We start from the raw sequence: 19,396 nt of genomic DNA on the forward strand, positions 1-19,396 counted from the left end.
CATTCCATACCAGGGTATGTTACAATGAAACTGATACCAATCAGTTCTTACTTGGGTTAGTTTAAAGCAATTGACACCCATCATCTCGTGCAAGGTATACATCAAAGAAACTTCGTTCTAGGGCATATGTCTGAGAAATTGGCAACCATTAGTTTGTACCTAAATATAGTTTTCGTCTATGCATCACTGTAAAATCCCAAGTATTGAAGTTCCGCCAGATTTGCAACAACAATTAGGAATGTAATGATCATTACTTGCTGCTTTCTGGAGGATTACTAGAAAGAGGCTACACAAGCAGGTAACTTAAGAGAATTAAAATCGAGGGATTAGGAAGAATATGTATTTGCAACGAAATGCAAGAATTTCCAGCGTTGTTGTTTGTTTGTTAGCTTTTATAGTTCCTGAGCAGACTTTAAGTCTCTGCACCAAAGTATGCCAGAGATAATCTTAATGATTTAAGACAAATATTACCTGAAACTTGTACATCATGCACTTTGGATGCAGCTTATACACAATGAAAGGAACATAAAAATACAACCTTTTAGCCAAAACCAAAATACTGAGTATGCACAAACTTGGATTTTGAAAACGTGATTTTAATAAGTGTTTTGTGATTTTCTAACTAAATCAGACGTAGTACAAATCTTTAAAACAGGTTGCAATTCTAGAATTAAGCAACATATTTCATGTGATACGCAAAATATGATTGATGTGATGTAGATGTTCGAAATAGTACAATGCAGTTCGCAGTGGAAACCGTAAGAAACTTACGCGTTAGGATGGTTGGGAATTTTCGGACATAAGATTGAAACCGTAAATAAAATATCTTTTAAAAACATTTGGTAGTAAAAATCGGTTGCTAGCAATTAGCAATGACGATGCTGGTCAACAGTGGATTGGATAAAAAGAATAATTATTGGTTAATTGACTTTTGTAACCTCAATCACAGTCTGGTACCTTTTTTGATTTACGTTTGATATATTTCAGTTTTCAAACTTTAATTTATTATCTCTTTTACTTTACTATACTCTGTGCAAAATAGAATGATTCAGTCGAATATATGTATCTGTCCATCTATCTCTTCTATTCATATATTCAAAGACATTTCTACCTACCCACATACAAGCATGCATTGTATACATATGCATGTTTCCTACTTACTAAAGGACGTACATGTATCCCTACAAACATGTATACAAATTACACAAAGATATGACACAATAATGTCCACGATTGTGAGAAGGTTTTATTTCTCATAATTAGAATCTTTGCAAGAGCTAAGAATTTTTAAAGTATACAATAAGTTTTAAAATGCCCACAAGAATCATCTCGTATATTTGTCTGCTGATGACATAATGTTCCTTTATAAAGTTTTATTTTATTTTATATTGGTACTATCATGTTTATATCAGAGGCTAGTCAACTATATTTATAACTTTTGAGACAAAGCTACGTTGCTGTATCTGATATTATAATAAGTGTAACAAAGTGCTTTTAATTTCAACATTCAGCAGCACATTTATATCACAAAAAATTCAATTTACATTAGATAAGAATGCAGAGAGCATATAATGAGTACAGAGATGTTAACAAGTATGAGCTTCAAATACATTGCAAACTTGGTGGCATTTTGAATTTATTCTAGACGGTAAGTCAGAGTGATCCAGTTTAGACGAGTGACACAAAACATTCCAAATTTCTACCAAGAAAACATTTGGCGGCAATACTAAGGAAGGTGACAATGTTGAAATCAGAGCTCTGAAACAATGTTGAATAAATCGTAAAATATGGATTTGAGAGACTGAAACCTCATGTACCTAAAATTCACACACAGTTCTAGTTTTTGTCCTGTTAGGTAGATTGAAATAAAGTTGAAGCTCAAAGGAAATCCATGCACGAAATGGATGCACTTTCAGACGTACGAACCAAATGAATTCCACCCGCTTCTCGGAGCTGCGATATTACAAAAATATAACAATCACACAACCTATGAATTACCCTTATGAAAAACTTTGTATATATATAGATACTTACCTAGTTGAGCACCCTCAAAGTTTTTGTTGACAACGTTGTTCACAAAAAACTTGATCTCTTCCTCGGTAAGTTCCCCGCCATCCCTCTTTTTGGAGATGATATCCGGTATCCTTAGAGCTGACATATCTGTTATGGCAAAACACAAAGGTAATAAATTATTCGTTGCGTTCTGGAAATTGGACAGAATAGCTGTTTGAAGTAGACATTGAACAGTTTAAATATTCTGCCTATTACCCTGAAGATGAAAGGATTTTTGACAGATTTCAAAACATTTTGAAGAATATGATTCGCTCCTTTGGAACTCTGCTTTGGACTTTCTGTCCGTGGACCAATGAAGTTCTCAAAAAGAAACTTCTTTCAACATAACATTCAGAAATTATCATTCTTGACTATGTTTCTGAATTCAGATATAATGTTTGTGAAGAAGCTAAATAATAGTCACACTGCTCGGTCAACAATGACATTAAGGTGTGACAGAAATACAAACAAAACCAATTTTGAGCCTAATGATTACGTTATAGCTCTCTTTCCCATACCTACAAAATCCTCTTGACGATAAGTAGTACGTTTCTTATACAACTGAATAGAAAGTAAGTAAGTAACTTTAATTACATCATTTACCCCCCAAGAGGAGGAGAAAACAAACAAATTTGAATATATGCATTTGTTAAAGAACTATGTTGATAGAAATAGAAATGTAAATAATTTAATCAAGTTAGTTGCAACTATCACACAGTGAGGACTTAAACAATGGCTTGAAACCAGATTGTAATGACTTTGGTGGAACGTGTCTTTGAAATTCATATATATTGAACAGTCTGGACCAGATATCCTCTATTGCCAGAACAAAAAAGTGAGCTACAACAGTTTTTAAGTTCATTTGAGCATTTCTGTAATGTTGTTCCAACTCTACCAGATACATTCTACCATGACGTTTAAATTGTAGATTCTACACCTGTTGAACAACATCCTTAAAAGATGAATCCTCTCAAACAGGAATGTTTGAAAAATGATATCAAATATTTGCTTTCGAATGATTTCATAAAATTAAGTAAATGTAACTGGAGTCCACCATGTATTCTTGTGCCGAAACGAGATAATACTTTCCGCATGATTACTGATTATAATAAAGTGAACAGTGTCACCAAATTAAATTATTTTCTAATACCAATTATCGATTACTGCATTGACAAAATTTGAAATACAAAGTATCTCACCAGGTTTGAACTATTGAAAGGAATCTGGTAAATTCAACTCACGGAAAGAGCAAGGAAAATTTCGGCTTACTTAACTTCATATAAGACATTATAAATATAAAGTGATGCCTTTAGCTATGGAAAGTTCGTGTTCAACTTCCCAATGTGTAATGAACATGATATCATCTTATCTAGATCATTGTGACGCTTATATCAATGTTGTCATCATCTACAACGACACCCTGGAAGATCATTTGAAAATCATTCGGAAGTTCTTTGATCGACTCAGTAATGCAATTTGACAATTAATTTAGGTAAACGTGAGTTTTGCCGGGCTTGTGTTGCATGTTTAGGACATGTTGTGGGACATGCTCAAGCTAGAGTTTTAGATGTTAAGGTCAGTGCTATCTCTGAATTCTCAGCGCCTATCATAAACTAGCAACTGTTGTGATTTTGAGGCATGACTGTATAGTATCGGAAATTTGGCTCCAAGTTTACCATAGCTGAATCCATGTCCAATTTGGTGATTGGGCAAATCAAATTTCATTGGTCTAACAAATGTCAGGGGGGTTTGATAGATAAAAGGTCATGCTTAAGAATGCACATGTTCTTTCGACACCGTATTTAATAATCTAACATGTCTGCTGATGCAAGTGATGTAGAGGTTAGTGGAGTATTTAATCAGAAAGACATACTGGTATGGATCATCCAGTGTGCTACTTTTTTTCTAATACGTTAAACAAGTACCAGAGAATATAGTCTACTACCGAGAAGGAATGTTTGGCTTTAATACTGACGTTGGAATACATTAAAGTTTATGTTAGTTCCGCTTCTTCTCCGAGGCTTGTATTCAGTGATAGCAATACCCTCATTTCATTAGCATTTCAAGTTTAATACACCATTCAGTCTAATAATTGCTTTTACAAATATGCTTATTAGTAGGAGACAGAAATCACACACGGCAATTTATTAATATTGCACATTTTCCACTGACTTACCTAACAAAATTCCTGTTCCAATCAATTTCCTGACCAAATGTTACGTCGATATGGAGGTGATGTATGAAAGCTTTACATCTTGACAAAAATTAAGATAAAAATGTCAACCCTTTTCTACGATGATATTAGGGTAACAATTGCTTTGCCATATTGCACATTTTGAACAGTGTCATCAAACCAATTCTAGATGTAGTCAAGTCCTTGATCAATTTACATTGATACTGATATCTCGTTCCACATGACACCTCAGAGTGTGCCAAATATTACGACCGAAATATCAATCATCTTCCACGAGGGGTTTGACTATGACGATATCTATTCAAAATATCGTACATTCAGACAGCATCATGTAAATACACTCCATTTGCAGTCGATTCCTTGATACTCTTTACGACAAAAATGTATGTAAGCCGATAGATGACAGTCTTCATTTGCCAAGGATTAAGACCAAAATATAATCTCAATTCCATGAATGCACATCGATGGGGGAGGGTGGGGGGAAATGTAGATAAATAGTTTATATTTTCCCAAATACTGAACATTGGAAACTGCAGCATCTAAAAGTTCCATTTTTCATCGATTCTTTGGTCACTTTTACGCTGATATACATATATTGTTCTACATAACAACCCAGATTTTGCCAAAGCTGAATCATGTTTCAGCATTTATTAATCACAGAGAGGAATACTTTTGTTGAGGGATAAGACACACTTGGGGAAAACTGGTTTTGCGATAAAAGACCTTTTGCAGATGATTTGGTTTCGAATTTCATCTGTTTGGAAAATAGAAACAGATAAAAGAACATGCATTAGATGAGAATCTGAAACACAAGAAATCAATGGGAAATGAAAAGGGGGAAATTAAAATGTGGAGAGGAGAGGAGCTGGAAGATCACTGAAGGTAAAGGGATAGCTTCGTTCTCTTTCGATGCAGCTGGAGCACTGATTTAATCAAAAACACCAGCTTCGGATTTGGATGGAGTGTGATTAATAGAATGGAAATCTGATTATGACTGCGTTATCCAAAGAGTGCTATTCATAACAGCTTTATTTACTGTGATATTTTTTCTAATGGGACATTTAAATAAAAGTTCTTGTTTCATGGCAAGGTTTATAATATAATTTCATGGCATTATTTTAAGTAGTATACTTTTATCAGGGGAAATTAAATGTAATATTATTGAATGTTTAATTAATGTCAACAGGATAAGATGGGTGAAACACTGATAATAAAAAATGCTTTCACTAATATATTTATATTATATCACAATAGAAAATGGTTGTACACTGTTAATTTAAATGCTTTATATATATATATATATATAGAGAGAGAGAGAGAGAGAGAGAGAGAAAGAGAGAGAGATAACAACGTTATGTGAGAAGTTATCAAAATATCCAGTTAAATAGATAACTTCAAACCAATAAGGGCATATTGATTGATTCAGGCAAATAAACGATGGTTTAATTGATCAAAATGGGGATTTGAATCTTTCGTTCTTTCAACAGCATCCAGACATTGCTATTTGTTCTTTCTCTTCATGAAGGTAGTTAGATAAGTGGTGCAGCAATCAAAGTGTTGGAGATCGATAGCTAATGTAGCAATCAAAGATTTATTTTTTTACTAATTCTACAAATGACTATTTCATTGACAACAAAACACAGTCGCAACGATCAGTCACACAGTTACCGTGGTATTTTAAGTTTGTCGGTAGCGCCATCCACACCGATATGGAACATATTGAAGCCTGTCTAAAAATGAATGACAACAGCTGAAGTACAATATATCGTAATGTAGCTAACGTTACAGCTTTAAAAAAAAGAATATGCAGTAACTAAATTGTTTCACCGGAAGATGTTTAAACTTCTGTCGAAACTCATGTCATTTCTCCTTCATAGATTACATTCAAAATATATTTATTCAGTTCGCAGAATTATTTGAACGTGCCAGTTTCCCATTCCTAACGCTTTTTTTCGTCAGCTTCGTATTTCTTCAAAAAAGCGATATTTTCAACCTATTGAAAACGACTTGTTGATGAAAGTGAAATACGAATGAGAAATGAGGTAAAATATGTTATTCTGATCAAGGAAGTGACTATTTTTTTTCTGCTGAGGCAAGTTGTGGCACACGCAACTAAATTGTATATATCAAACAAAATAGTAGCTATCAAACTATTGGAGACCTTCCTTGATTACTAGATAGATGTAATGTCAACTACGTATAGCGTCATTAAACCTACTTCAGTTCCTGCTGTAGATATCTATAATAAAAGTTCATCCCACCATGTGGACTAGATTCAGAGTGCAAAAGATTTCTATCGTCCGTATGAAAGTTCACTCATTCCGCAATATAAAACATAGCATGTAGATCTGAAATGTTGAAGTATTGAGTGCGTATAAATAGGTTGATTCTGAAGTGTTTCTTTAAATTAAACATTGCTTTAATTGTCGAGGCTGATATTAAGCCTGTGCTCGGACTAATGAGATTTATTCATGCTCCAAGTCAATAGAAAAGATTGGAAATGCAGTCTGCTTTTTTAATGCATGTTTGTGATGAATTTTACGACGTCAAACCCTACGATTAAAACGCGCCAATAACATGTTTGTGATGAATTTTACGAAGTCAAACCTTACGATTAAAACGCGTCAAAAACAGTTTGTGATGAATTTTACGACGTCAAACCCTGCGATTAAAACAATTCAATAACAACTCAGCTATTAGTGAACATTGATATCAGGAACATTATCGTAACACGTTTTTGAAGGACTGGAGGCAAACGATAACGTTGATAATGTAAAAAGTCTGAACGATTCAGGGTCACCGAAGAATAATTTTTCTTTTTCAATTACAATTACTTTGATCTTTGACCTTCTGACCCTACAGTAGGGAGCCTTATTTCTTCCCACCTGTAGGATATCCACCGAGTTTTATCCAGATATACAATGCAAAACTAATATCATTGTCGCAAACATTTTTATTCTCTTAGTCCCAATGACGTTGACGTTTCGCCTTTTGACCACAAAAATGACACCTATGTTCATTTCTCCAAATGAAGGCCATCCGCAAATGTTGATCCATATATAATTTGTAAAACTAATCTGATCGTGCTGAAAAAATTTATTTTTGAAGAAACATTTATTGTTTTCAGTCACAGTGGCTTTGACCGGTTGATCCTAAAATTATCTGCTACCTTCCTTCCTCAACGTGCACGCTGTGCACAAAGTTTTGAACATGTATACGATGTAAAACTAATCTTACGGTGTGGAGACTATTTGTATTAATTTAGTTACTGTATCTATAGTCTTTGATCTTATGAACCAAAATGCGACGGGCTTCTTCCTTACCTAAGGGTGCAAGCTAGCCAACATAGTTTGATAACTGTAGACGTGGAGAGCTCAAGTTATTTTGCGCAAACTAGGTTTCTTCTTTACGTACCAATCACAATGACATTCGACACAATTTGACTCCAAAATCAATATGCTTCTTTGCTGCACATTGTACATTGTGGACAATTCGAGGTATTACGTTTAAACCAAGCTGGTAACAGGTAGACAGATGGACGAAATCGAACTATAATAAAATTTGCATTATAGTGGATGTATAAAAATGCATGATTAGTTTTCATTCAATTATTTCTTCGATAGATTTCCGAGCAAAATAGTAACAAATATGACTCACATTTGAGACGTTCTACGACCGGGTTTCGTGTTTCCTGTGTTTACTGTGCAATCTCTATCGTGTATTTTCTAACACGTTTAAAGATTTGTCCTGTTCCCTCATCACATGAAATCTTAAAAATGTAAAGTTGAGGTTTCCTTACTTAACTTGGTATGTCACCTTCCAGTTTCGTTATCTCCTTATCAAGTTAAACAATAAGGGATAAACCAGAGGAAGCAAAACCGAATTGTAATATATTGGAGTGCAACGTGAAAAGTCTTTTGGACCATCTAGATAGGTACATCTTAGAATTTCATAGGCAGAGAAATGCAGAATACAAACCCAATACTTTTCTTTCGTAAATGTATTTGTTGGGGAGGGGTTGTAAATTGTCATATTCAGCGGCGTAATTCGAATGTTATATGTAGTACCACAACATGGTTATATGAAATGATATTACCAATTAGGCAGTAGGAAACATGTAGCTAGGTCTATAAACAATGTAGAAAATATGATGTTAATGTTAATTTAAAATGACAGGTGTAATTGTCTAGTCCAGATTTCTAATAGAAAACTAGACAAGTTAAATTTCGATCTGAGAAATAGTACCTTATATAGAATTCATAACACCAAGAATTCGTGAGATGGCAAAATCGCGAGAACTAATTTGAGACTTTCACGTTGCTATAAGAATTTATAGATGCCTCGTATGTAATGGTATGAACTTACTAAGACCACAGACTGCTTCAAATGGTCTGTGATTCAGGAATCATCCACTTAATGTACAAACAATTGATTACGCACGTCACACAGACACACAATAAAACTTATGTATACCGTGTGTAGATGTTAAAAATGCACACATAAAAATGAGAAGTGTTCGTTAATATTATCTACTATATTCATAATGTGAAGATGTCTCCTAAGGCAGGTTATACTACATACATATAAATTTGTATGTAGCGTATAAACATTTATAGAAAACTTATTTTCATTTTGTACTGAATCATAGTCAGATAAAAAGGGGACGGGGCAGCTAAATTGCGCACATGCGCCAATTTAAAAAGCAGCTATAAGACAAAAGAATAGGTATAAAATAAGTCTTCATAGAAAGGCGGTTTTATTCAGTTCTTACCTTATAGAGTTTAAACAGATTTTTGGAATGAGGTGCAGTTTACAGTTTACACTAAATAATAAGAAGATTTCCAAAGATGATATATGTTGCCTGTTTGATTGTAGCTATTAATATGTGTTACGAATTTATTACTTTGGTAATATGGCAAGTTTGCAACTATTGTCAAATTTATCTCACATGAGTAAATTCCGTCTACGTTACAATGACCATGTTCATCAGTAAAATGTCATTTTAATGCTCTTATTTAAGAGGAAAAGCATTTATGATTTATATATTTATTTATAAGGATATTACTTAATAGAATACTTTTGCAAACATACATACATTTTATTTTAACCGCTTATACAAATGCTATTCAAATGTAAACGAACATATGCAATTGTATGCGTGTTCGTCACAGTAGCTTATTGATTCCTCTGGTTGGATGCACGAATCTAAGCCATATATTTTATTCACATATATGTATACACGCGTGTATTACTACAGAATCCATTTATCGTCTCGTGAAAAACTAAATTAGTCTGAGGTATTTAGACACTTATTCCTACTATATTAGGGATACTTCAGTATATTTACTTAACTTAAATTGTAATTATAACCTCTCTGAGCGGTAGCTACTTTTGTATAAATTAGCAATGACAACAAGAATTCCAAAGAACGAATGGGGGATAGAAGACTGTTAGAAGTGTTCAGTTGGTAGTTTTCTATTTAAACGTGTATAACTTCTACTATTGGTATTTCAAAAGAAGACATTTTTAAAAGAATAATTCACCTTGTCGCGCTAAATAAAATCAAGTAAAGATTCTGTCAAAATATAGACAGAATAACATGGACTAACAAGTCCATAGTTTGACTATGTAAACAACAAACTGAAAATACGGTGCAGAACTAGTGTTAAATTAGCCTCAGTGCTTTCTGGCCGCAATGAACAATTTCTCAAAGGAATACAAACACAAGGAATACAGAACGAGAAAAGAATTAGATGAAGTCTTGGTAACGGCGATCCGTGGAATACCAGATACACTTGAAGTACGACTTACATGGTTACCAGATTTCAAACCTTTTACCAAAAACTATTTGTGCAGCAACTTACCGATTGAGGTGTCATTTCCGCAAAACAATTTTGCTGACTTGTTCCGCTTTTAAAATGCACTGAATATTTATACTAAGTTGATAGTTTTGTAGATCTTTTTGTAATAGCTCACTAACATGGAAATCTTAATAGTACTGTTAACTGTCAATGAGCAGGAGGCTTATCAACTTCCTTGCATAATTGCAAGACAAAAATAATTCCATGCTCCCTCATCCATCACTCATGGGAGCAGATTCCAGTCCAACACGTCGCGCACAAATATATTTCCTCTGGTTCTACCTCCACCTTTATGTCTCCATAATATTGGCAAATACGAGAATTGAGAACATTGGAAAGATCAAGACAAAGCCACCGTCAGACAATAAGTAAATATACACAGCTCCGTCTTTTGTTTTTATTTCCGTTGTTTATTAAGAAAAGAGAAAGCTAGACTTAAAATATGCGTTATACTTTTAAGAAATGCAGCGAGCAAGTGATCAAACAATATGGAATTAACTTATACGAGAGGAGGATTCTGATTATTAATTCAGTCTACTGTGGAATCTACACTTAACTCATTATTGTCGTCGTACTCTTCTTGCCGTGTATCAAAATAGCACTTGCAATAATAATAATAATAATAATAATAATAATAAAAAGAAGAAGAAGAAGATCTGAAATATCTGTGGCAGTAGCAGAAGGTACCGAACCGAAATTATTTTCAGCTCAGGTCTAACAATGGATATATCGGATGAAGTACAGTTATTAATTTTGATGGCATAGTAGATACATAAAGAGTAAACATTTCACAGAGTATATCACTATTTATATTTTGGATATGAATATCAAAACGAGAAGAGTTTACATAGAAACAAAATTAGTTATATATTTTATTTAATCTGAAAAGTACGTTATCATTTGATAACTTAGAATATACTAAATTTGTATGTATATTACATTAGAGACTTCATACTTCTTTCAGGAATATGCTGACTTACAAAAAATAGTGAAAATAATCAGCAAATTATTGTGAGGCGTTGACGCATATTTCATATTTTCTTTCAGATATATCTAAAAAATTTCCACCTTCAAGTATCGTTGTTGAACATAGTATTCATTAAACAGAACGTAGTTAAAATTATTTTATTCTTTTCAGGCAAACGAGTTAAACAGGTTACAAAATGTAACAATTTTAAAATACCCTAAAAGTTTTACTTTTGTAGGAATCAAAAACACTAGACTGCCAAGTTTGTACATTGTAACGTAAACAAGGTATAAACGCACTATTTGTATTTCCGTCTCTTATATATATATATATATATATATATATATATATATATATATATATATATATATATATATATATATGATCATTTTATTCATTATTGGGATAATTAATCAATTACCTGGAGAAGGCGTCATAACGAACAGTACTTACAAGTCTTTATGGTAGCATTGCTGATTGTTTTTTGTTTCGTTTTGTTTACTTTTTAATGGATCCTGACTAATTCCTAATCATAATGAATGTTAGAGATATTCTAACGCATAGGTGTTTAGTCGTTTACGATAGGAATAAAATCTACGCCTTAAGTGTTTGGGTCATGTTGGTAGTACGTGGCATCAACACCGATGTACTGCGCAGAAACGCGTACTGATAAATAATACAGAATATGAATCAAGAAAATACATTCAAGTATGAAATCACAGTCTCATGAAAAAGTAGTAATTAGATGACTACATTAAAATTTTTTGTGGTATTGGCGCGTTTAAGAAAACTTCAGCTGACAATAAATGTTGTACTGAGGTCCTTGAAAACAGGGGAAATACTTACATACATATGCATCTACATATAAATACATCTGTATCTATATCTATGTATACCTGCATCTAAATGTATTTCTCTCTCTCTCTCTCTCTCTCTCTCTATATATATATATATATATATATATATATATATATATATATATATATATATATACACATATATATACACACACACACACACACACACACATATATATATATATATATATATATATATATATATATATATATATATATATATATATATATATATAGTTTAGTAAGTCAGTTAGTTAGTTAGTCATAAATATATTTATACATATTTAATCAGGCTATCAGAAATGGAAGTTGTTTGTACAGACCTTTTACCACCTGGAAGGGTTTAGGCGAAGACGCTTATGGCAGGTAAAAATTGTTTTGCACTGTTCGGTGTCAGTCTTTTGCTTTTACGCAAACATACAGACTTGTGCATTTTTAATTATGATCCAGTTTGCAGAAATGACCTAAATTTTCACAGTCCGCTTATAGCATTCTTTTAAGATCCAAACAAATTATTTAAACGTTCGCTCCCATATTTACAACTCACGTAGTGACAAATACACGAATAATGGAAATAAATAGCTGACTGCACCATCTGCTGGAGTTTGTCAGTTATTTTAATTTCCTCTTTCTATATCTCTGTAAGTGGCAAAAATAATAGTTCAATTACAATAATCGTGGAAGGAATGGCAACAATTTATAATGATTACCAAAAATGTATTTCCGGCATGTTCTGATTTTATCCTTTATAATTTTCAATCAAAGACTTGATTTTCATACCAATCTAAATCGTCGATATTAGTCTGCATGATCATGTAAAAAACTTTCTGATAGTAACTGCCTGATGCATTTACAAGTGGAGGATGTCTCTTGTCTGATTCATGAAGGAACAGAAAGAAAGGAACGATCTTTTGATGCAAACAGACCTCCCCTTTCAGGACAGAAAAGATTGTGTGCTTATATTGTCATCCCCCAACGAATGCATATTCTCATATATACACAATGCTTCTTTCTTAATTCTGATGCGACGCACTTTATGATTGTATGAACAGAATACATTCATCGCATGGTATTTTTCCTTGCAATTAAATAACAAGTGTCTGCATAGTCCGTATTTTAAAATCTGTCCTATTTTACATGTCTCAATCTTTCTACACCTTTCTTTCGAACTTTATATATATATATTAAATAAAGCAAGAAAAGGCCAGGTAATAATGTATCCATTGTTCACTTTGAGATCTTTGAGATAGTAGTGTCATAAGCGCTGATGCCATCTTTCATGTCAGTGTAGTAATATTTCCACTCGACATAGATAAAGCACGAACCGGTACCAGTCTTTTGTCTAACTGTGTCACCTTATTCATTTTTTCAACTTGATATAAACTTCGTACCATATCCATTGTAATTCCACCATAAATTGGTTGAAGTTATTGATTTTGCCTCTTAAACAAACACCAAATAATCAAAAGAAAATATTCTGCTTCCATATTGGAGATCCTTCTGCCACTTAAAAATAAGTATTGATTTACATATGGACACATTTTAACTGTTGGACTTTTCTGACGTTTATTTTCCCCATCAATATTCCGAGCACCGTTGTTCATCAACTTAAACAGATCTTGCTCCCAATGATTTGTTGTTTGTGTCAAATGGGTATCAAATTATGTCTAGGATTTTAACCATGGTTATTTTGTTGTGTCAGATGGGTAACAAATTATGTGTATCATCTTATCTGAAGTCTGTAACCCAAATATACAAAAGCTTTTAGTTTCTGTGGTGAATTAAGCATTTCTCTTTGCTCTGTTTTCATGTGCACAATATGTTTGCTATAGGCTTTCTACGCTTGTAAAAATCAATTAATTTCTGCAATGTATATAAAAATAATTTCGTCTGAAATATGCTTCCCATGAGCTAATGAGTAATTAATGAAATGGTCATGTAAGTTTAATGGAATATCCGAATCCATTTCAACAAAATAAATGTTGAATAATAATCATCTATAATAATCATCTAATGTATCTAGCACATTTCATTTTACCCATCAAAGTTGTACATCTCTTGCCGGTCACAATTCTTATTTTATTTTATTTATTTATTTATTTATTTATTTTCATTCTTTCTATCAGATTTAGCTGATCATTTTTGTCCAAGTAGTGTGTATTGCTTGCTTTGGAACATTTATTACGTATCATGCTAGTACCACGTCTTATTCCACTCCATATCATCAAGAACATATCGTCGGCTGTTACAAGTTCTAATTCAATATTACATATCTTCAGTGCAACTAATCCAGGAGAACTAAATGAACTTAAATCTAATTTGTCATTTTTGTCATAGAGATTTCACAAAACTCCTCAAAATGTTGCACAATACTAATGTATCTCTTTCTCATAATAGTCCTGCAGATTTCAATGTGCTTGAAGGTTAACATGCTCGATAATTACCCATACGAATTGATAATCGTCATTTCAAATGCATGAATCATTTTGACTGGTAAAACATTATTTTTGTACTTTCTTGCCCTCATCCCGATACACTAGTTTGCAGTTTTACACATCTCATCGGGAAATACTTTAATAAAATCTGTTTACCTGAAAATTGTAAATTTATATATCTTGTTCATTGATCTGGCGTACAGCCATAACCGCGATGGAATGTGTGACTGTCTTGACAGTGCTTATCAAATATTACTGTGCATCTGATACATGTGCTGAAGCACACCTGTGGCATGCTGTATGGCACTACAGTTTTATGTATATGATACACCCAACTCATGCCGATAGTTCTTGAATGTTAAAACAGGACCATCTGCGGGTGTTATATCTGCCTTGTTATTTTTGGACTGAATTGTGTCCTCGTGGGTTTATCTGGCATACAGAAACAGATGATAAAGCATATTTCAGATATAGCTCTATCCATGATGCCTATTTATCTGTATCAAAAACTATTTTGAACAAACTTTTATTATAACTTAATAGTAACCATTCCTCTGTGTAGTCAATGGAACCATTACACTGAAATATAATCATGACAACGTGTCTCTTTATATTTATCTCAGTTTAGTCTAACAAATTTATTCAAACAATTTGAATACAATTTTGTTACACACCGCTTCACCACCGCCCTTCCAGTATATCAAACATTCACAGATGTATCAAATTCATTTTCTTTTTTTATCCTCATCTCAGTGTTTGCCTGGACTTCGTTTCGACAAGCGTATGTGTGTATCTAATAGTGCATCTACGTGATCAATCAGTGTATCAACCCCACAATCCATAGACTGACAGAAACACGGGACTCTTTCTTTATAGGTTTGTGCAAGCTTCCTTAACTCATTCAGACAAATGTATGTATGAGTTTTCCCTGAGCGGGTAATACCCGTTTGTAATGTTGCACGTTAAATCGTGATAAAAGACACATGTTGTACTTTCTCCTAATGACTGTCCAAATTTGGAATGTAAAACAAATGTTAAAAAAGATCAATTAAACTATTTCACCTCACCTCATTGAATTGGGAACATCGCTTTGTAGTAACAATACCTATACTCAAAGTGTTTGCATTCTTTAATTTACTATCAAACTCTTGGTCTGTAAGACAGTTTCTTTTTGCAATAATATTCTCCTTACAACCTTATTTGAAAACCCGTCATCTGGTTTACGTAGCAATTTTTAAGTTTAATTTGTAATATTCTTACACAGTTGTGTTCATTTATGCATTACTGAAGTGGCCCCACGTATGGTTTGCTGACATTAAATATGGGGTGTCCTAATGCTAATTTGCTTTGTTATTCATTGTCTCATGATCAGACGATTTATAACAGCGAGCAATACACTGACAGTATGTGCATAAGAACTCTTGAGAGTTATTTAACCTTTACTTACCATAGCTAAGATGGCAGAGCATCGGACACGTAATCCAAGAGTCGGAAGTTCCATACTTGCCCTGACCAGCCTGGATCAGCTGCATCAGTTGTCCGTAGGAAAGGCACTTAGTTCCCATTCCCTCAGGATGATACAACCAATAATAAGTTATAAATGCCATTCAAACCAACAAAATCTTAATCAACTTCCGTTTTACTTAAAACTAACATTTAGTGTAATGTGTGATAAAGCTAGGTACCTGCTATGATACTAAGGCTATCTGCAGTTCCAGTCACGTCTCGTGTAGAATACATAATCTTGTCTGCTGGAACAAGATTGGTTGTCTGTCCAGCAATACAGAAACCAACATCCTTCAAAGCTTCCACCATCTGTTCATTGGTAAGAGATGTAGTAAAGCCTGGAATGGATTCAAGATTGTCCAAAGTCCCGCCAGTGTACCCTAGACCTCTACCAGACACCATGGGAACCTAAAAATAATTGTATACATATTGATATTCCTATTTAATTTGTATTGTGTGTTGGCTTTTCTCCATGATTATTGTATTACTGTGTGAATGATCTTGGTCAGCAACCGAGTTAAGGTGGGAAATGACTAATAACATATTCTGTAATCAACATATTTCATAGCTAATATTTTTATAACTATAGATTAAACATTCGTTGTATTATTACTAGAGCTAAACATGTTTGCTTGAGTTTGAATTTAGGACAGTGATGTTCAGCTTAAAAATACACCTGCTGTTTTACAAGTGTCCTTTTTACTACCTTTGTAGCATGAAACCTGGCCTTGTTTACAACTTGGAATATTCTGTAAATGAATTTGATGCGCAAATGACCCTCATATTGGTTCTTAACTTGTTTCATGGGTTTCTATATTAGGGTTGATTATATTAGAATTGCTCATTCATAACGTAACATCCGAATTGGAATCAGTCTTATTGTTGTGTTCAGTTTATATTTGAGGGGATTTATATATTTAGGTTATTAACTGGAATTACAAAATGATTGTTAATACTTCTTGAACTAAATCACTATCTTGGGATTTGAATCCATTTAATGATGTTTTGGATTATATCATTGATTTATTAAGACTGTTGTCACATTAGCACATTCAAAAATCGGAATTCACTTTAAACACTGCTGGAATTCATTTGGAATAATCTATACTTCTGGACCTGTGATGAACGTTTAGGCTATTTGGTATTTAATTTACAATATTGTAAGTTCTTTCTTAAATTTTCACTTTTGTATTCTAGGGAAATAACAGATTTGTTGAATTTGAAAATACCTATTGTTTTCGCTCTTTTCTGTTACTTAGTTTAAGACAATATAGTCGTAACGTTATCTAATTATTTTTAAAAAGTATACCATTCCACCCACGATTTAGAAATTAATGGTCTCATGCACTAGTAGATAAGCATTTACCTGTATGATCACCCACATTCTTCGTTTTTCGAGGATAATATTAATTTGCGTAATTGTAGTTTCATGAGCAACATTTCAACCATTTGTTTTATTGCTGTAATTGCCTTATCTGATATCCGTTTTTCTCGCGAGCTCGAAGACGGTTTGTATAAAATGATTTGGTTCATAACAGAAGGGATAGGTAGTCTCCACTATCAATCAAAATCATTATGGCTCAAATTCCTGTAGGTTTGACAGACAAACCATTTCAAAAAGTAATTATTGTCTCAGGTTCATAATAAGACTGAGAAAATGTATTGCATATATATGCATGTATAACGATTAATCAACACAATAACATATTGATATGAAATTATGTTTCTCTATAACTGATTATAAACGATCAGAAGACTACATCACACAATTATTTATCTTAAGTATTTCTGTTGAAATCCTTATTTTCATGCTAGTTTTTCGAAAGATAGTAGTAGCGTGTGTATGTCTGCATGTGTGTGATTATGATTTTTAACGTAGCTTTAACATTGTTTCAGTCATATCGCTACGATGTCTGCAGTTTGGCAGTTATATAGTGATATCATGCACTGGGGCATTATGCCGCAGACATGTAACATGATGTCCCAACAAGTCACATTATCCTGACACCAGGCCGACCAGTCCTAACACTAACCTCTTAATCCTGAGCGCCTGGCGAGGCAGCTGTTAGTACCATATTTGTAAGTCTTTCGTATGACTTGGCCGGGGATCGAACCAACGACCTTACGCTTCCAAGGCGGACGCTCTAACCACTAGGCCACCGCTCCGGTCGTCACTAGTTGCAAAGATGATTAAGTTGTACCTGTTCAAAAGTACGTAGTTTACTTTTCTTCAGGTACTTAGCTCACCTTTTATAAGCTTCATAGAGTGAATCATGTGTTGAGCATCTGAAGAAAGCAGACCAATGTTTATCTTTCATGGGGCCTCTCCGTCATATGCAGCTCATTTGACATGAGAACTTCAACAGGTTAAACTTTTATTTATGCTTGAGAAAGGCTCCCATTGTGAAGGTCCTGTCCTACTAATAAATGGTAACCGCAATGAACTCATTCCATTCATGTTTTAATCAAAACATCTTCAACCGATTAAAAATTGACGATGACTCGATTAAGATTGACCAGCCAGCGATTTGGAAATTCCAATTGATTTTCAATGCTAGAAACGACTTATCTTTGCAACATCTTTCAGGTAATTTTAACATACTGTTCTTGGAGGTTAACGTGCCATGAAAAAAGATTGTGCATTAACTTCAACATTTTCAAAAACATATTACCTTCCACCCACACGCTGCTAGGGCAGGCGCCAGAATCAGACTAGTTTTGTCACCAACTCCACCTGTACTATGTTTGTCCACCATGGAGCCTCTCCATTCTTGAGGCCACTCCAAAACCTCCCCTGACGAGGCCATTGCCCGAGTCAAGTGGGTAACTTCGAGGTCACTAAGCTGTCGGATGTAAAAGGCCATTAACATGGCTCCTGCAAAGAGCATAGAGGAAGTCAGTATGTACTATGGGTAGACGAAATAAGTACAAATTATATTACATGCAAATTGGGCCATTTCTTAACGTTTCATAGAATAATTTGAGGTTTGTGAGATGATTTTTCGTTGGATAACACAGCATGTGCTTTCGGACAATTTCATTCTACTTCAATTCTTGATTTCACTTACCACTAAGTGATTTAACAGCGTATTTTTGTGCCGTCAGTCAGCTGAAATATCATTTAAGCCACTCTGAAAAAAAGTTACATTATAACGTGTTTGGACTACATCATGCAATGAAATAATTACACACATTTGTGTCAGTGAATGTCAAGCTTTATCAACCAGCAAGCGTGTGATATTGAGCTCTTCTTTGCATCAGTCAATAAGAACTTTCCGGTTCAAACAACTTCTATTAACCTCATAAAAGTTATAGAACCTACATATTCCAAAACTGAATGAAAACAAATGTGGGTAATATGATTTTACCTACGCACACACCCGACCTCGAAGCCATATTGGGTTTACATTTATAGCATTTCATTATTGCAAATAGCGTCTAGGGATTGTTGTGTATATTTAATTTGCATTGTTTGTTAGTTTCTTATTTTTATGTCTCATTACATTTTCGGTAATACCGCGATT

At 33.7% G+C, this 19,396-nt stretch overlaps 1 protein-coding gene across 1 annotated transcript in view; it reads right to left on the minus strand.

Moving 5' to 3' along the window:
- Positions 1–19,396, minus strand: part of LOC149786646 (thymidine phosphorylase-like) — a 47,926-nt gene that overhangs the window by 16,078 nt on the left and 12,452 nt on the right. The window contains exons 2-4 of the mRNA XM_089977172.1: positions 18,545–18,747; positions 16,052–16,280; positions 2,035–2,160 (exon numbers count right to left, since the gene is read on the minus strand). Coding sequence (XP_089833298.1) covers positions 2,035–2,160; positions 16,052–16,280; positions 18,545–18,747 — 558 coding nt within the window. The remainder of the gene's footprint in view (positions 1–2,034; positions 2,161–16,051; positions 16,281–18,544; positions 18,748–19,396) is intronic.

This window comes from Sinohyriopsis cumingii, chromosome 12, assembly GCF_028554795.1.
Source record: "Sinohyriopsis cumingii isolate HCF-2022 chromosome 12, ASM2855479v2, whole genome shotgun sequence".
Lineage (NCBI taxonomy): Eukaryota > Metazoa > Mollusca > Bivalvia > Unionida > Unionidae > Sinohyriopsis > Sinohyriopsis cumingii.